Here is a 19,103-nt window from a genome sequence, read left to right on the forward strand (position 1 = left end):
ATCCTTTATATTTAATCATATAATCCTCCCTGCTCTGTATGTCCATTATTTATAGGTAGCTTTATCCCCTTCACATTCACAGTTATGATTGCCAACTGTATGTTCTTTCCTCCTACTTTTCCCCAGCTGTTTATTCTTTTCTTATTTTATTATATCCTTCTTCAAAAGTGTTTTGCTTTTGACCATTGCCCCTCCCAATCCACTGATCTTTCTTTTTTTACGGATTTTTCTGAATACATACAAAGATAGTTTTCAATATTCATCTTTGCAAAACCTTGTGTTCCAAATTTTTCTCACTCTCCCGCCTTTCCAAGACAGTAAGCAATCAATATAGATTAAACATCTGCAATTCTTCTAAACATAACTTCATATTCACCATGCTGTGTCCAAAAAAAAAAAAATCAGATCCAAAGGGGAAAAGAACACACACAAAAAAAAGCAAACCAACTGCAATTTAAAAAAAAAGATGAAAATACTATGCTTTGATCCACATTCAGTCTCCACAGTTGTCTTTCTCGATATAGATGTCACTTTCCATCAGAAATCTGTTGAAATTGTGGCAACTAATATGGAACTATGCCCCAAAAGTTATCAAACTGTGCATACCCTTTGACCCAGCAGTGTTACTACTGGGCTTATATCCTAAAAAGATCTTAAAGAAGGGAAAGGGATCCAAATGTGCAAAAATGTTTGTGGCAGCCCTGTTTGTAGTGGCAAAAAACTGGAAAGTGAGTGGATGCCCATCAATTGGAGAATGGCTAAATAAATTATGGTATGTGAATATTATGGATTATTATTGTTCTGTAAGAAATGACCAGCAGGATGATTACAGAGAGGCCTGGAGAGACACGAACTGATGCTGAGTGAAATGAGCAGGACCAGGAGATCATTATATACTTCAACAACAATATTATATGAGGATCATTTCTCCAACAATGAGAGGATTCAGACCAGTTCTAGTATTTTGCAGGAATTATAGGAACTGCTACAGGTTCCTTGAGGTGGCAAGGAGTGTGTCATTTTGCTGGATCTCCTCCTGGAGTGCAACATCAACTCCACATGTCTCCTTTCAGTGGCTCCACCTAGGTCAGTGCTGAGTGGGCTGGGCATAGGTAATCCCAGAAGATTACCAAAAGCATAAATAGATAGCTCTGAGCGGAACTCTCTTACTTCTTGCTAGCCCCACTGAGAGAATGAGTGAATAAAGACAGTTTGCACCTCCCGATCGGCTCATCTCTGTGTTTATCCGGGTAGACTCTGAAGACTGGTATGTATGGCCTGGCAGCCTAGGTAGTGTGCCTAGACAGTCTAGCACACAGTCTTGTTCTGCTGTATTGCTGTAATCTCCTTACTAGAATTTTATTTAAAACTTTGGTATCAATATTTGTTAGCAAAACTGATCTATGATTTCCTTCTGTGGTCCTCCCATGCCCCTTTAAAAAATTTTTTTTTAATTTTTGCTTTCCCTGATTTTGATATCAAGACTATATATGTGCCATAAAAAGAATTTGATCAGATTTCTTTACATATTTTCTTTTCAAACAGTTTGTGTTATATTGGAATAAATTGTTCTTTATTTTGTGAAATTCACTTCTCAATCTATCTGATGCTGGAGGGAGAGTTTCTTAGGAAGAACATTTATGGTCTATTAAATTATATTTTCTAAAATAGTATTCTCTATTTTCCAATTTACATTTTTGTAAATACCCATTTTATTCATATTGTCAGTTTTCTTGGTACATAATTCTATAAAATAGCTCTTAATTGCTTGAATTTTATTTTCATTGGTTGTAAATTCAGCAATTTACAGTATCAGTTTGATACTGATAATTTGGTTTTCTTTTTTTCTTTTTTTAACTTTTTAGAGTTGGTTTTCTTTTTAAGAATCAAATCAGACAATTATTAATCCATTTTGTTCTCTCCCCTCTCTCAAAAGCTTCTAATTTTATTTAATTATTCAATTTTTTAAAACTTTTAAAACTTTAAATTTTGTTAATGTTTGTTTTGATTTTTTTTTTTTAAGAATTTCTATTTTGGTTTTTTGGTTCATTGAATTGGTTTTTAGTTTCATTGTCCATTTCCTCTTATAATAGATAGAACATTTCCTTCAAGGATTTGGATGTATTTGGTGCATTTGATGTGTCTGTTTTCAGTATTGGTTTGAATTGATTGTTTGTGGTATCCTTGAGCAAAATATAGTTTTCCTGTTTAACTCTTAATTAGGCTTGTTCCTCCTTTTGCTTTAACTAAAATCATGATTTCCACCTGTCTTTTTTAAATTCCATTAAAGAATAACAGATTCTACCCCAGCCTTTTATTTTAACTGTGTCTTATAAACAATATATTGTTAATTCTAGTTTCTAATCTATTTTGCTGTTCTCTTCCTTTTTTGTTTTTTAAATGATTGTTAACTGCATGTCCTTCCATCCTATTTTCTTAACTTTATACTTTTCATTTTGTTCCTTCTTTAAGAACCTGTTTTGTTTCTGACCACTGTCCTCCTTATTCTCCATCCCCCTTTCTTTTAACTCTTTTCCCTTGTCTTTCCATTTGGAGTAAAATGAGCTTCACTATCCAATTATGTGTCTGTATGTTTATTCTTTTTTTCTTGAACAAGTTTGGATGAGTGAGATTCAGGTGTTGTCCATTCTCCCCCTCCTCTGTGCGCCCCCTTTCCCCTCCTATTATATAAACTTCCTTGTATGATTCATTGATGCTTCCTTGGACTGGAAAAATGACTCACTGTGACTTTGTCTTGGCTTTCCTGTTCAGAATTCAGTCTGATTTTCTAGGTTCAGATCATTATTTATGTTTTATGTTGTTCTTAGATGGAATCTCATGATTTTTTGTTTTTAACTTTTTTTTTTTTAGGTTGATACAGGGAAAAAATTTAATTAATGATCTTTTAATACTATTCCACATTTCCATAGTGAGCAAAGACCTCAAAGAAATGCTTGGTGATCATTTCACATGTTCTTTTACAGCTTTTCTCTAGCTGTTCTTAAAGATTTATTTTTGAAATAAAATTATTTTGAAGTAATGAAATTTTTGTTGATGAAATTATTCAGAAAGAAACTGAAAGCTGCCATTACTTTAGGAATTTGAGTGTTGCTGATTTATTTAATGAGATTCAGTCTATTTTAAAGCCTTGCCTTTAGATGAGAAAAATTAAAGCCCAACATTGGCATATATGTTAGCATTCCACTCTGTGACTCTTTTTGGGGTTTTCTTTGCAAAGATACTGGAGTGATTTGCCATTTCCTTCTCCAACTCATTTTATAGATTTGGAAACTGAGGCAAACAGGGCTAAGTGACTTGCCTAGGGTAACACAGCTTGATACCTTAATAAAATTGAAATGTCATAATTTATTACATGTTCCTTTGCTTTTTGGCTTCAGTGCTTTAAAAAAAAAAAAAAAAAAAAAAGGTACCTTGTCAGTTATAAAACTGTCAGTTTTGTGTGACTTCATGTTCCAGAAGTGCAAAAACCATAGGGGTACTCATAATATTTAAGCCAAGACCCCAAAAGGCTACAAAAATGTGTTTGCTTAAAAAGAATTTTCAATTGCTTCTCCTTATTGCTGCACCCTTTCACTTTTTATCTTTGATAAAGCATGGGATTTTTATCAAACTTTTACTTGATTTACTCTAACACATTAGTAGTGTAGTTATTTCTTTTAAAAACATTTCTTTGAATTTAAGTAGGTTACTAATATCAGCCACCTTAGGCTCAGAATAATGGGACAAGAACTAAAGAAATAGGAAATCAAGTCTTAATTCAATTGGCAAATTTTATTACGTACCTCATATGTTTAAGGCACCTTGCTAAGTTTTGGAGACAGGAAGACAAATATGAACGAGTATCCACCTAAGAGACTTTAACATTCTTTTGAGAAATGTTCAGATTTTTAAAAAGTAATTTGAGAAGGGGAAAGATTATTGGGGTGATCTGTGAAGTCTTTTGTAAAAGTTGGCACATGAATTTCTATGTTCAATAGATCTGTAATCAAGCATTTAGGATGCAGAGACAAAAAAATATTTCCTCATCTCAAGGATTTTATCGGGTAAAAATATAGGTAAATACACAATAAATGTGAGGTAATTTTGGTGGTGTAGAAAAACATAGGAACTCAGAAATTAGGAAAGTCTTTGTAGTCATTGGGTCTTAAGCTGAGCTTTGAAGGAAGAAAAAGGTTCTGAGAGGCAGTGCTTTCCAGGCAGTGGTTTGTGTGCGCGCACACACACACACACACACACACACACAGAGAGAGAGAGAGAGAGAGAGAGAGAGAGAGAGAGAGAGAGAGAGAGAGAAATAGAGATACATAGTTATGGAATATCAGGTATGGGAAATAGAAGTCCAGTTTGTCTGAAACATAGAATATTTGAAAGGGAATAATGAAAGTTATGTTGGAACCAGATTATAGAGGACCTTAAAATGCCAAGTTGAAGATTCTGTATTTTATCTTAGACACAATAGAGAAGCCCTGAAGGCTTTTGAATAAAGGACTTATTTGATGGTACTTATATTATTGGAAAATTAATTTGCTGTATGGAAGAAAGATTGGAGATGGTAGAGAGGAAGCTGTAAACATTTAGAAAACTATTGTGTTTATCTAGATAAGTGATGCTAAAGGTCTGGACTATGGATATTTGAGTGAAGAGGTAGAAGAAGTCTAGAGAAATGTGGAGGTAGAATGGATAATTCAAATTCGGTGAATTTGAAAGGTAAGGCAGAGAGATGAGTCAGATATGACTGAAATTGCAAATGTAGGTGAATGAAAGGACAGTCTTCAACAGAATTATTGGTAATTAGTTTTTGAGAAAATTATAAGTTTCATTTGAGTTGGACAGACTGATGAATGTGCCTTAACAGCAGTTGTTGATATATATAAAACTAGAACTAGTGGGGGGGGTGAAGGAGGAAGGATAAATTCTGTCTAGATCTGGCAGTTAGCTCTATTATTGTTTAGTCATGTCCAATTCCTTGTGACCCATTTTGGGGTTTTCTTGGCAAAAATACTGGAATGACTTGCCATTTCCTTCTTTAGCTCTTTTTGTAGATGAGGAAATTGACGCAAACAGGGTTAAGTGACTTGCCAAGATGACAGAGCCAATAAGTAAGTGTATGAGGCTGGATTTGAACTCGGGTCCTCTTAGCCCCAGACCTTGCCATTTTGCTGTCCATTTCTTCAGTTATCTGCTTAGAAATGAGAATTTAACCTGTGAATCCTGATGAGATCACTAAGAGAATAGCCTTTAAGGATAATCATGTTAAATGTGTAGGAAATAAATATGAGAACAAAAAGAGAAGCCAAGGGAGAGAAGAGTAGTGTTTAGGAGGAAGAAAGGTAGTTAGTAATGTCAAGAGCTGCAGAGAGTTCAAAAATGAGGACTTTAAAAAGGTAGATTGAGCAGATATATAGTCATTGGAGAGAATAGTTTCAGTAGACTGGAGCTTTATGAAGCTTTTAATAAGGTTTAGGCAGTTTCAATATTAAAGAGGACAGCTGGATCTGAAAAGAGAAAGTATCTTTCTGGATTGGTGCTAATTTTCCTCAATCCCAGTTTTAGAAAGTGAACAGCAGAGTTTCTATCTATACAAATGTATAATTTTCTCATATTGTGCCATTGGGGATTCTAGCTGATGATTTCTGAGAATAATAATTATGATTGCCTTTATATACTCCCTTTTCTTGATGACTTCATTTATACAAACTTTTCTGGTTGAATCCTCTTTTCAATAAATGGTAATTCACTTCCCTTAGAAATTTTTGGAATGTATGAGGTCATATCTTAGCAAATCAGAAATCTAGCTTCAGATTGTATCTAGTAGTGGGGGAAAGAACATAAACAAAATGGAATAAAATGGATGAAGTGGGCATTCAAATAAATATCTTCCCCCTTTTCTTTTCTTTATGTGTTCTATTTCAGGAAGAATTCATTTAAGAATCTGACTGGAAAGGCTTTGGACAAGATCCACTTGAATTGGCAGGTTGAGATGGAGAAATTATGTTTACAGCCTTCCAAATTAGTCTCGATATTGTAACTAGTCCATTAGAGAATTAAATGGCCTATTGTCGCACACAGTATCTCTGTGCCACTCCATCAGGTTCATGCAAGGTCATCATCTTCATAGTTAGCTCCATGAATCAAGAGAATTTCTTGTACCATGTTACAGGTGTTCATCTTCTTTGCAGAAAAGAATTTCTTTTAGCAGTATAGTGGTCAGAAATGTAACTTATCTTTTTCAGGTTTTACCTTTCAGATTTTACCTTAAAGATCTATTCAGTGGATAGGGACTAAGATGGTAGATGAATCACATATGAAGAGGGGGGCATAGATTTCATGAAATGAAGGTCAGAATTCAGAGCTACATTTTGATCATAAACTAAAAGATTTCTTTACATAGTGCTGTGTAAATATTGAAGTACTTTCTCTGTGTTAAGTCTTTATTGTCATTACTATTTGATGAATATTGGAGATATTTTTATTATTCATCAGGATTTTTTTTTGGTGGGAGGGGGAGAGAAATGTTTTTATTGATAGCCTTTGTTTTTGCATAATATTTGTTTCTGATTGTATCTTCCCTTCCCTTATCCAGCCATTTTTTGTACCAATTTGAAATGAAATAGAAAAAAGGAGTTCCACAAAATCAATATATTCACTCTGACAAGAGATGAAATAATTGTACTTATAAAAGCCCTCACCTGTGCAATACAGAGAGATAGGTGCTTTTTCTTGAGCCAAATTTGGTTGTTATAATTACATAATGTTTCATTTGGAGGCTGTTTTGTTGTTGTTGCTCTTTTGCATTATAGAAGTCATGTCTTAAGTTTTATCACTTTATAAGTTCTGTTTCCTTGTGTGTCTCCAAATTTTAAATGTTCATCTTTTTTTAGTTAAGTAATACATTATTAAATCCATGTTCTTCAGTTTGTTTAGCCGTTCTGCAGTTAAAGGGCATCTACTTTGGTTTTTAATTTTTACTATCACAGAAAATCATCCTATGAAGATGTACGTGGGACCTTTTTTTCTTTGACTTTTTTTGGTGTATTTCTAGTATTAAGATTTTTGAATGAAAAGTGATGGGACATCATTCACTGTGTTCACATAGTTCAAAATTACTGTCCATAGTGGTTGGACCAATTCACAGCTCCATTATTAATGTACCATTTTTTTGTAATGAGTCTGTGGTTTTACTGCAGGAAAAAAAGACATGGATGTTACATATACATACATACATACATACATACATATATAGAGATATAGAAAGAAATCTCTATTTGATAAGGATTACTGACAAAACAGGAAACAATATGGCAAAAATTATGCTTAGATCAAGGTTTTAAATCCCATTTCACAATAATTTCAAAAAGGCTTACATGACTTAGACATCAAAAATCATACAAAAAGATTGAAGAGATATGTCTTTCAAAACCATTGGAAAGAGACAAATTTTTAATATAAGGGATAAAGACAATTACAAAAGATAAAAAGATAATTTTGATGATGTGATTTTGGAACACAAACAAAATTATGGTGTTCAGGATAAGAGAGGAAGGAATTGATTGGGGAAAAGAATAGCAACTTTGTATCAAAAAAAATTTATTTTTGATTAAGTGTTTGCTATCCAAGATATAAAAAAAAATAACAAATATGTGACAAAAAGCCATTCCCAATAATATAAACAAAATGTTCTCAAAAGTATTGTAAACTGTTAACCACTATACTACAAAAGAATGCTCTAAATCAATAAAAAAAAATACAAATCAAAACACCTCTGAGGTTTCATCCTTGGACAAATTGGCAAAGATGACGAAGTGTTAGGATATTTAATATTAGCGGAGTTGTGAAAAGTAGGCATACTAATGTATTGTTTGTAAAGCTTTCAATTAATATAACCATTATAGAAAATAGTTTGTAATTATATCACTACAGTAGCTAAATTACCCATATTCTTTGACCCATAGATTTTATTGTTTGGGATGTATTTCAAGGAAGAGACTGATAACAAAAGGCTCCATAAGCACCAAAATATTTATAAATTAACACTTTTTAGATAATAGAAATCTAGAAGCAAATTAGATACCCAGTGATTAAAGAATGATTAAACAAATTGTTATTACATGAATGTAATGAAGTATTACTTTGCTATAAAAAACAATAAATGTAACAATTATAGGGAAGACTTAAAAGAATTAATGCAAAGTAGAATCACCAGAGCCAAGAAAATGTGTAAAATAATGAAAATGGAAATATCAGCATCCCCAAAACAATTTTTTTAAAAGTTGCAAAATTACAAATAACAAACTCAGTCCTAAAGAAAAGTTAAAAGAAACTAGCTAGAAAAAATATTTTTTAAAGTATTTCCAAAAGTAGTACAGTGACTGGTAATGAACTAAGTGATCTTTTCCTTCTCTTGTACTTTATATGCTTTAACATTTTTAGTGTTATATTATAAGACTTCATCTATAGTAATGTATATTTTGGTTGAGTAGTAAAACTAAAATAACTTTTCTATTTAGAATATGATGAGCATTTATTTTTACTTTTATTTATCTGTCTTTTCTATAATATGTGTATAACTATATGATGCCTAATGACAAAATGTAGATGTTTAGATAAATATCACCTTAAACCAAAACTTTACTGATATTGTGAATGCACTGATATATCAATAAAGGAATATTAACCTTACTACTATTGCTGGTAGTAGTTCACATTCATATGGATTTTTAGGATTGCAAAATAGTTTTCTTACAACTTCTTTTTGTAGTAATGAAAGTCATGTATTATTTGATTTGGAGATAAAGCAACTGCCACTTGCCTGTAAAACTTGAGGTAATTATAGTTGTGGGATTAATTGCGAAGTGCATCATTTAATGTTTTTGTCTTCTTTCTTGGTCTTTCAGATGACTTGTGTAGAAAAGGCAGGAACAGATGAAAAGATGCTCATGAAGGCCTTTCGCTGCTTAGGTAGTTGGTTTAACCTTGGTGTCCTGGACAGTAATTTCATGGCTAACAATAAATTGCTAGCTCTTCTCTTTGAAGTTTTGGTGAGTATTGAATTTTTGTTATTTATCAAAATTTGGTTGCAGTACACTTTCCCCACTTTAGTAACTGACTTACAGAGAAATTACAAAGCTTTCTGAATTCTACTTAATACATACTAAGAAAGCAGAAGTGGTACTTCCTTTGGTTTGCTAATGTTTCTGGGCCAAAGTTGTGAATTTCTTCTCTTTCATTATAACATTTTTAACATACAGAACAGACTTTACTTTTAAGTTACATTGATCAGAGAAAATTGATTTTGTAGTAAATCTATGTATATAAGTAATTTGGATGTTAAAAGTCCCAGTGCCATGGAGTTTTAGACATGTGTAGTTACTTGTGTTCATTCAAGAAGTTTAGTAAGATGGTTTAGCTAGATGCTGAAATATTTTTAATGAAAGGATTTGAAAACTTTGAGGTCAATGCGATAAGAATTAATATGCTTAAACATGTTTAGTCATATATTTTTAAAAAACCTTAATATTTTATTTTTTCCCATTTAATGTAAAAACAATTTTAACATTTCTCTCCAAATTTTTGAGTTTCAAATTCTTTCCCTTCTTCTTTCTCCCTGGCACCTCAGTCTATCCCCATTGAGAATGCAAGGTATTTGTTAGTCATATTTTCATTTGGGTTTAAAAGAAACCTTTTCCCTCATATTCTTTTTCAGTGAACCAATGATTAGAATAGTACTTTAGCTTTTAAAATTAAAAATAGGATGATCACAAAAAAGAAATATTGAAAGAGACTTTAGTATTGTTTTATTTTTCTCTCAAGGTCTCTTGCCCTTGTTGATATTTAAACAACTAATATGTCTGATTCTATATGTCTGTAGATGTGATTATAAAGTACATGAAAATATTAAACATCAATATCTTGGATGTTAGTGAACTTAGATGAATGGGAATGGGTGAATTCAATACAGGTGATCATTGCATATACTCTGTTGGGCAAGACTCCCTTAGAAGAAATGAGGTACCCCTTATAGTCAATAAAAGGGTGAGAAATGCAATATTAAAGTATAATTTAAAAAATGACAAAATAATAGTTGAAATTTAAGGAAAACTATTATAAATAACACCCTCCATGCCCCCCAAATATCTCATTCATCATGGAGATTTGAATGCTAAAATAGGAAATCAAAAAGTGACTGCAGCAGCTGGCAGATTTGGCCTTAGAGTACTAAATAAAGTAGGACAGATAGTTCTAACTCTTTATATATAAAGTTTTATAGCAAACACTTTAACAATTTAACAATTCTATACATGGACATCTTCAGATAGTCAATATACTTTGCAGCCAAAGGTGAAGAAGCTCTCTATAATCAATTAAAACAAGACCTGGAACTGATGGTGACTCAAATCATAAACCTTATAAATAAAAATATAGGTGAAAGCTAAGTAACATCCCTCATGACTATGAAATGGAAGTGAAGAATAGGTGTAAAGGATTAAATCTGGTAGAGTGCCTGAAGAATTAAGAACAAATGTTTGCAATATTTTGCAGGAGGCAGCAACAAAAAACATTCCTAAGAAAAAGATCACGAAAACAAAATGACTGTCTGATAAGGCTTTACAATTAGCTGAGGAAAGAAAGAAAGAAGGATAGGACAAAGGCAAAAATATACCCAACTGAATGCACAATTCCAGAGAATAGCAAGGAGAGATAAGTTTTTCTCAAATGAACAATGCAAAGAAAGAGAATAAAACAATATAATTAGAAAGAAAAAAAATTAAGAAAATTAGCAATATCTAGGCAACACTGCATGCCAAAATTGATATGACAAAATGTGAGGAACTTAACTGAAGTAGAAGAGCTTAAGAAAATTTGGTGGTTCCCAGTAAATTTTGGACAAAAAATTCCATCTGCATATAGAGAGAGAATTCTGGAGATTGAATGTAAATCAACGCATGCCATGTTCACTGTTTTTTTTTTTTTTTCCTTTTTTTTTTTTTTTTAAATTCCTTGTGGATTTTCCCTTTTGTTTTGATTTTTCTCTCTCAATATAATTCATGTGGAAATATATAAAAAACGAATATAACCAAAAAAAAGTTTCACATATAATACTGGGGGAAAAAATGAAAACTAAAAAAGTGACAAGGATACACAAAAGAACTATTCAAGAAGGATATCAACATTACTGATAATTGTGATAGTATGGTTACTAAATAAAACTAAGCCAAGTAAGTCTTAGGAAGCATTGCTGAAAATAAGTCTAGTGGAAGTGATGAAATTCCCGGTAGCTATTTAAAATCTTAAAAGATGACGTAGTTAAAGTGCTACACTTAACATGCCAGTCGATTTGGAAAGCTCAACAATGGCCATTGAACTGGAAAAGAGCAGCGTATGTTCCAGTTCCAAAGAATGGAAATACCAGGGAATATTCAAGTTTTGAAACAGTTGCTGTTATTTTACATGCCAGCAACATTATGTTTAATATTCTCTAAGTTAGGTTTCAGCAATATGTGAACTAAGAATTACTGGAAGAACATTCTGATTTTTGAAGAGAAAAAGAACTGCAGACGAAATTACCAACATTTGCTAAATTTTGGAGAAAGCAAGAGTTTCAGAAAAGTGCCTACTTCTGCTTCATTGTCTACACTAAAGTCTTTGACTATGTGGAGCACAACAAAATGTGGCAAATTCTTAGAGATGAGTGCACCAGATCATCTTACTTGTCTCCTGAGAAACCTGTATACTGGTCAAGAAGCAACAATTAGAACTGAACATGGAATAACTGATTGATTTAAGATAAAAGGAATATGATAAGACAAAGCTGTAAATTGTCACCTCATTTATTTTACTTATATCCAGAATACATCATGCAAAATGCAAGGCTGAATGAATCAAAAACTGGAATTAAGATTCTTAAAAGAAAAATCAATAATCAATAATATGCAGGTGATACTCCTCTGATGGCAGAAAATGAAGAGGAAATCAAGCCTCTTGATGAAGGTGAAAGACGAGAGTCTAAAAGCTTGTGTGAAGTTTAATATAAAAAAAAAAAAACTGATGTCTACAGCTGGTCCAGTTACTTCCTAGAAAATATATGGAGAAGAAATGGAAGTAGAGCAACTTGAGGAATGAAATTAAGACACTTTCTCCTTGGAAGGAAAGCTAAGGAAAATCTAGATAGCAGTAGAGCTACTGCTTTATCAACTAAGGTAAGTATAGTCATAACATGGTTTTTCCAGTATGGCTATGGGTATGAGAGTTGAACTATAAGGAAACCTGATTTCTGTAGAATCATCACTTTGATATTGTATGGTGCCAGAGAAGACTTGAAGAATTCCTTGGATGACAAAGAGATCAGTACTTAAAAGAAATTAATTTAGACTATTCACTGGAAAGTCAAACTTAAAGCTGAAACTTAAATATTCTACCTATATGATGAAAAGACAGAACTCTTTGGAAAAGACCTTGATTTTGGGAAAGAACTGAAGGCAAAAAGGAAAAAAATGGAAGTTGATGAGATGGACAGTGTCATGGACGTGGACAGACTTTGAAAGATGGTGGAGGATAGAGGAATCTGTCATGCCATGGTCCACGGAATCGTGAAGTCGAACACTGTTGAATGGATAAACAAGATATGATATCTGATGGTCCAGGTAGAAATATAGATGGACAACTTCATGATATTTTGAAGAATGGCTTTTTTGTTTTAATTAGGCAATGGGAGTTAAGTGACTTGCCCAAGGTTGCACAGCTACAAATATTAAGTGTCTGAGGCCAGATTTAAATTCAGGTTCTCCTAACTGCAGGGCCAGTGTTCTATCCACTGTGCCATGTAGCTGTGCTCCTTCCGCCCCACCCCCAATGACTTTTAAAAGATAAAAACAGAGTATCAGAGTATATATATATTTGCGAAACAGAGACATATGCTTTGGTGCTTGCTTGTATGCTACGGTTTATTGGTATTGAGGATCCAGAGGAAAAATACAATTTTAACCAGGTAGATTGACGGGAAAAATTAGGTTTTATTTATTTTATGATATTATGCGTGATCTCAGTGATGATGGGAAAGTTTCTAATTTCATTGTTACTTTGTCTTAATGTAGTGGGAACTGTGATCTCTTAAGTTGTGAGAAATATCATTGAGTTGTGAGAAGTGACAGAAAGCCTGAAAGCATTTTAGAATTGAATAATATTTTATTTCTGAAGCAAAAAATAATGACCATATCTGCTTTTAGAACAGACCCTTAAAGAACATTTATCATAAGACTCAATTAAAGCTTGAGCTACATAAGTTGCTTAGAGTATCCAGGCCCTCTCCTGCTCTTCCCTTCTCCTATACTAACTGAGAATTTGTTTGACCCTTTCATAATCAATATAAAATAAGGCATAAAACAGGGAGAGATATGCTCTTTGCAAGAAGCATGCCATTGTCATATAGGATGTATGACACATGGTCATCCAGACCTATTTGTGATGATTATGCTTATCATATCAAGCCCTGGAATATTGTAGCAGAGTCATGGTAGGTGAGATCTGTAGTAGTTGAAAAGGTAGCCATTCATGTGCAATAGAAAAATAAAAGATGAAGAATATCTGTTGTCCAGCCTGTCATGTGCTATTGAATGAACATCTAATAGATGTTATTCATCAGTATCTGTACTCTTAAAGAGAATAACCTTGTGGATAAAGTTTTGGATTCATTAAAATATCTTTACTTTGAGATATTGAAAAAGAGAGTAACTATTAATTATTCCATTTATATTTATATATAAAAATGCCTTTTATATGATGAACACTGTGTTGCTGTCCTTAACCTAAGCAACTTAAAGTTTAATTGGAAAGCCAAGATAAATTTTTTTTTAATTGTTGGGAGATAAAAATTATAGCAAAAGGGAAAAACCATGGGAGATATACAAAACAGAAAAAAGTGAACATAGCAGATGGCATTTTCGGTCCAAAGTCTATTGAGATTGCTAGGATCACTGAACCACTGAGAAGAACCAAGCCTTTCATAGTTGATCATTGCCCTATTATGCTATTATTATGTTCAACATATACCTGGTTCTTTCCTGTTTGTTTCACTCAGCATCACTTCGTGTAAATCTTTCCAAGCCTTTCCAAAATCAGCTTGTTCATCATTCTTTAAAGAAGAAAAATATTCCATTACTTTCATATACCACAACTTGTTCAGCCATTCCCCAACTGATGAGCATCTATTCATTTTCTAATTCTTTGCTACCACAAAAAGAGCTGCTACAAAGATTTTTGCAAATGTGTATTCCTTAGGATACAAACTCCATAATGGCATCGTTGGCTTAAAGAGTACGCACAGTTTTATAGCCCTTTGGACATAGTTCCAGATTGCTCTCTAGAATGGTTGGATCATTTCACAACTCTACCATCAATGCGTAAATTTTTCCACATTTCCTTCAGTATTTATCCTTTCCTGTCACCTTAGCCAATCTGAGAGATGCATAGTGGTACCTCAGAATTGTTTTATTTTGTATTTCTCTAATCAGTAAAAACATGGCTGGGTCAAAAGGTATGCACTGTTTTGTAGCCCTTTGGGAAAGTTATTTGTTGCTCTCCAGAATGGTGGATAATTTCACAATTCTACCAACAGTGCATTAGTGCATAATAAAAAAATTAGTCTCATTTTTTCCACATCTCCTCCAACATTTATCATTATCTTTTCCTGTCATCTGAGCCAATCTGACAGGTATGAGTCGGTATCGCAGAATTGTTTTAATTTGAATTTCTCTAATCAATAGTGATTTAGAGCATTTTTTAATCTGACTATAGATGGCTTTAATTTTGTCATCTGAAAATTGTTCATATCCTTTGACCATTTATTAATTTGACATAGTTCTTTATATATTTTAGAAATGAGATCTTTATCAGAAACAGTCTGTAAAGAATTTTTTCCCCCAGCTTTATACTTCCCTTTTATCTTGTTTCTGGTTTGTGCAGAAACATTTTAATTTAATATAATCAGTGTTGTCTATTTCACTTTTCATATTGTTTTCTAGTTCTTCTTTTGTCATAAATTCTACCTTCTCCAGAGATCTGATAGGTAAATTATCCCTTGTTCTCCTAATTTGTTTATGGTATCATCTTTTATGCTCAATTCATGTATCCATCATGACCTTATTTTGGTATGAGGTATGAGATGTAGGTTTGTGCTGAATTTCTGACATACTGTTTTCTAGTTTTCCCATTAATTTTTGTCAAATAGTGAGTTTGAGTTCTTATTCCAGAAGCCAGAGTTTGGGGGTGGAAAACCAAGATTGTTAACATGTGAAACAATGGCTTATAACACATTATCATATAAAAATAAGTGTGAAGTTGTATAGTATAGTCTACTAATGCTATCAAAGTCCACAGTAGACAAAACTGTTGAGGGCAGGAATAGCCAAGGCAGATCAGTAAAGAAACATTTCAGTTGTAGAGTATAGGACTTGCAGACAGGAGCATTGAGTTTGAATCTGTCTTAGGACACTTACAGCTATAATGATAGTAAATCACTTAATTTCTTCCTCATCTATAAGGGGAGTGAAAACACTTTAGTAACTATGTCACAGACTGATATACAAATGAATTATTATTATTGAAGTAGAATTTGGGCCATGCCTTCAAAACTTTGGAGAAGTAAAAGAAAGAAAAACATAGGGCAGAAGAAATAAAGTAAGAATGACAAAGTAGTAGGAATGAATATCAGTTTATTTATGGAACAGTGAGAAGATTGGTCTGATTAAAAGTGTCAAGGAATTTAAAATCTAATTAGGGGAAAAGGGATGTATTTACCTAAAACAAATTAATGGTATAAGGCAGTTAAATTTGAAATAGGTTGTAGATCAAATGTGTGATAGTAAAAGGAGAAATTGTTTACAATGGGGCTAGTTAGGGAAAATTTAATGAGGCATGGGAATAATATTTGAGGTTTAAAGGATGGGCGAGTAAGATTCTGAGAGGTAAAGGAGAAATGGACTAAACATCTTAAGCAGGAATGCTGGTGTGGTATTAGGTCAGAAGAGAGTTTCATGGGAATGATAGAATAGAAAGCTATTCAGTTTGAAATTTTCCTTTACACTCTACCTCAAATAAATAAAATGTCCTTTCATTCAGATTTTGTTATGCCTATATGCCAGAGAGATTAAAAATAGAAAGACTCTATACATATCAAAGTATTCATAGTAAATCTTTTTTGTAGTAGTAATTAGAAACAAAGTAAATGCTCATTAATTGTGGAATAGCCAAGCAATTTGTAGTTTACAAATGTCATGAAGCCTTACTATGCCTTTAGAAATGATGAATATGAACACTTGTACAAAGTGATGCTACGTTAAGTAACAGAACCAAAAAAATGATATGTATGATGGGTATAACAGTGTAAATGAGAAGAAATGCAACAACATAAAGAAAATGAAGTATAATGATAATGGTCAAGCTTGACTATAGAGAATAGAGAAGAAAATGCATTAGCACACTTTTTTGGAGAGATGAGGGATTGGTGTTAAATTTTACATACATATACTGTCAGACTACATCCACGTATTGATAAGTTATACTAAATGGCTTTTTTTTCCTCTTCATATTTTTTATTTTTTGTTATAAGAGGTTTGTCTGGTAGGTGAGAGGCATTTATTTTGAAATGAAGGTTTTATAAAATCAGAACCATCACAGATTTTCTTAAATTCTTCCCTCCTTTTCCCCCCAAAAAGGATGAACCAAATTTGGAAAACCATGACTCTTATGTTATAATAGCATAGTAGTACATTGTGACCACACCATTTTTTCCTTCAAAGGATCTTACAATCTAATAGGATGATAAGATATGTATATAGATAACTGGTGCAAACTAAAATGCGATAAAAGAATATCAAGAAAGATGGCTGTAAAAGATTTAGGTTGGGAAAAGATCACTTTTAGTTGGAAAGATAAATTAAAACTTCATAGAGGGCAGAGCTATGATGGTAAAAGCAGTATAGTCTAGTCCCTTCTCATAAAATTTCAAACAGGTATTGAAAATATATCAGATTGCATGAGGAAATCCAGAAAAGGTCACATTGAATCATTTTTCTGTCCTAAGTCAGAACTGGGAGGCAGACATAACAGGTGAGAAGTTTGGACCAAAAATCAAGTCAGGAACTATTTCTAGCCATATGAAAATATGCTCCAAATCATTATTAATCAGAGAAATGCAAATTAAGACAACTCTGAGACACCACTACACACCTGTCAGATTGGCTAGAATGACAGGGAAAGATAATGTGGAATGTTAGAGGGGATGTGGGAAAACAGGAATACTGATGCATTGTTGGTGGAATTGTGAATACATCCAGCCATTCTGGTGAGCAATTTGGAACTATGCTCAAAAAATTATCAAACTGTGCATACCCTTTGATCCAGCAGTGTTTCTACTGGGCTTATACCCCTAAGAGATGCTAAAGAAGGGAAAGGGACCTCTATGTGCCAAAATGTTTGTGGCAGCCCTGTTTGTAGTGGCTAGAAGCTGGAAAATGAATGGATGCCCATCAATTGGAGAATGGTTGAGTAAATTGTGGTATATGAATGTTATGGAATATTATTGTTCTGTAAGAAATGACCAGCAGGATGAATACAGAAAGGACTGGCGAGACTTACATGAACTGATGCTAAGTGAAATGAGCAGAACCAGGAGATCATTATATACTTTGACAACGATATTGTATGAGAATGTATTCTGATGGAAGTGGATCTCTTCGACAAAGAGAAGATCTAACTCAGTTTCAATTGATCAAGGATGGACAGAAGCAGCTACACCCAAAGAAAGAACACTGGGAAATGAATGTAAACTGCTTGCATTTTTGTTTTTCTTCCTGGGTTATTTATACCTTCTGAATCCAATTTTTCCTGTGCAACAAGAGAACTGTTCAGTTCTGCACACATATATTGTATCTAGGATATACTGTAACCTATTTAACATGTATAGGACTGCTTGCCATCTGGGGGAGGGGGTGGAAGGGTGGAGGGGAAAAATTGGAACAGAAGTGAGTGCAAGGGATAATGTTGTTAAAAAAAAATTACTCTGGCATGGGTTCTGTCCATAAAAAGTTATTTAAAAAAAAAAAAAGGAAAAAAAAATCAGGTCAGGACCTGAGGCTAGGAGGGCAGCAATCAGACTTTGCCCTGGATCAGACCATTTTGGGAGCAGTGAAAGCTTTCAAGACATCAGCCTGAATTGTTCCTGAAGTTCTAGAATAGCATGTTACCTAATGCCACAAGAAGGTAGCACTAGAACTAGCTCATACATTTCCTCCAGAAGTGCAGTCCAGCCCTAACATCAAATCCCAAGTTTTGAGGGAGGCTGGAAAAATAAGCAAACAGAAAAGAATCCTACCATAAAGAGATATTATAGTGACAAGGATGTTTAAGACACAAATCTAAAGGAGAATGACTCTAAAACATGTCCAAGCTATGCCTCAGAGAAAAACATTCTTTGGGCATAAACTGAACTAGAATACTAGAAAGAGATGAAGCAAGTTTTTGTTTTTAAGAGTCAAAAAATTTTATAATGGTATGACAGTGCTTGAGGAAAAAAATTGGAAATGCTAGTCACATTGTAGTCTGCCCAGGTCAGACCACATCTGTAGTATTATTACAGTTATAGGGACTACCTACAGAGGGGAAATTGGAAAGCATCTGGAGAACAGCCAGAATGGGGAACATCAAGCCTTGTATCAGTAGCATATCAGTTGAAGGACCTGGGTGTGTATAGTCTGAAGAAAAGGCTCCAGGAGTACATTATAGTTGTCTTCAAATGTTTGAAAGGCAATAATGACCAAAAAAAAATTCAGTTTATTATGTTCTAGGAGTGGACAAAAATTTGCTGAGTACTGTAGCAGTCATGTACATCAAGGATAGTGGAATCACCAGGGTTGGATCCTAATGTTACAATCCTTAAAGGGCATATAGAGGAAGTAGAAATGACATAAAGAAAAAAGTAGCTGGAGTGAAATGGGTGTATATATATATATAGAAGCATTCCATGCTCAGAGGCTATAACAATTGTAAGGACATTAAGGACAGATTCACAAAGGAAGGCAAGAAACTAA

At 33.3% G+C, this 19,103-nt stretch overlaps 1 protein-coding gene across 1 annotated transcript in view; it reads left to right on the top strand.

Moving 5' to 3' along the window:
• TNPO3 (transportin 3) overlaps nucleotides 1-19,103 on the top strand; it is a 127,071-nt gene that overhangs the window by 56,394 nt on the left and 51,574 nt on the right. The window contains exon 5 of the mRNA XM_051962960.1: nucleotides 8,916-9,059. Coding sequence (XP_051818920.1) covers nucleotides 8,916-9,059 — 144 coding nt within the window. The remainder of the gene's footprint in view (nucleotides 1-8,915; nucleotides 9,060-19,103) is intronic.

The sequence above is a fragment of the Antechinus flavipes genome, chromosome 5 (genome assembly GCF_016432865.1).
Source record: "Antechinus flavipes isolate AdamAnt ecotype Samford, QLD, Australia chromosome 5, AdamAnt_v2, whole genome shotgun sequence".
Lineage (NCBI taxonomy): Eukaryota > Metazoa > Chordata > Mammalia > Dasyuromorphia > Dasyuridae > Antechinus > Antechinus flavipes.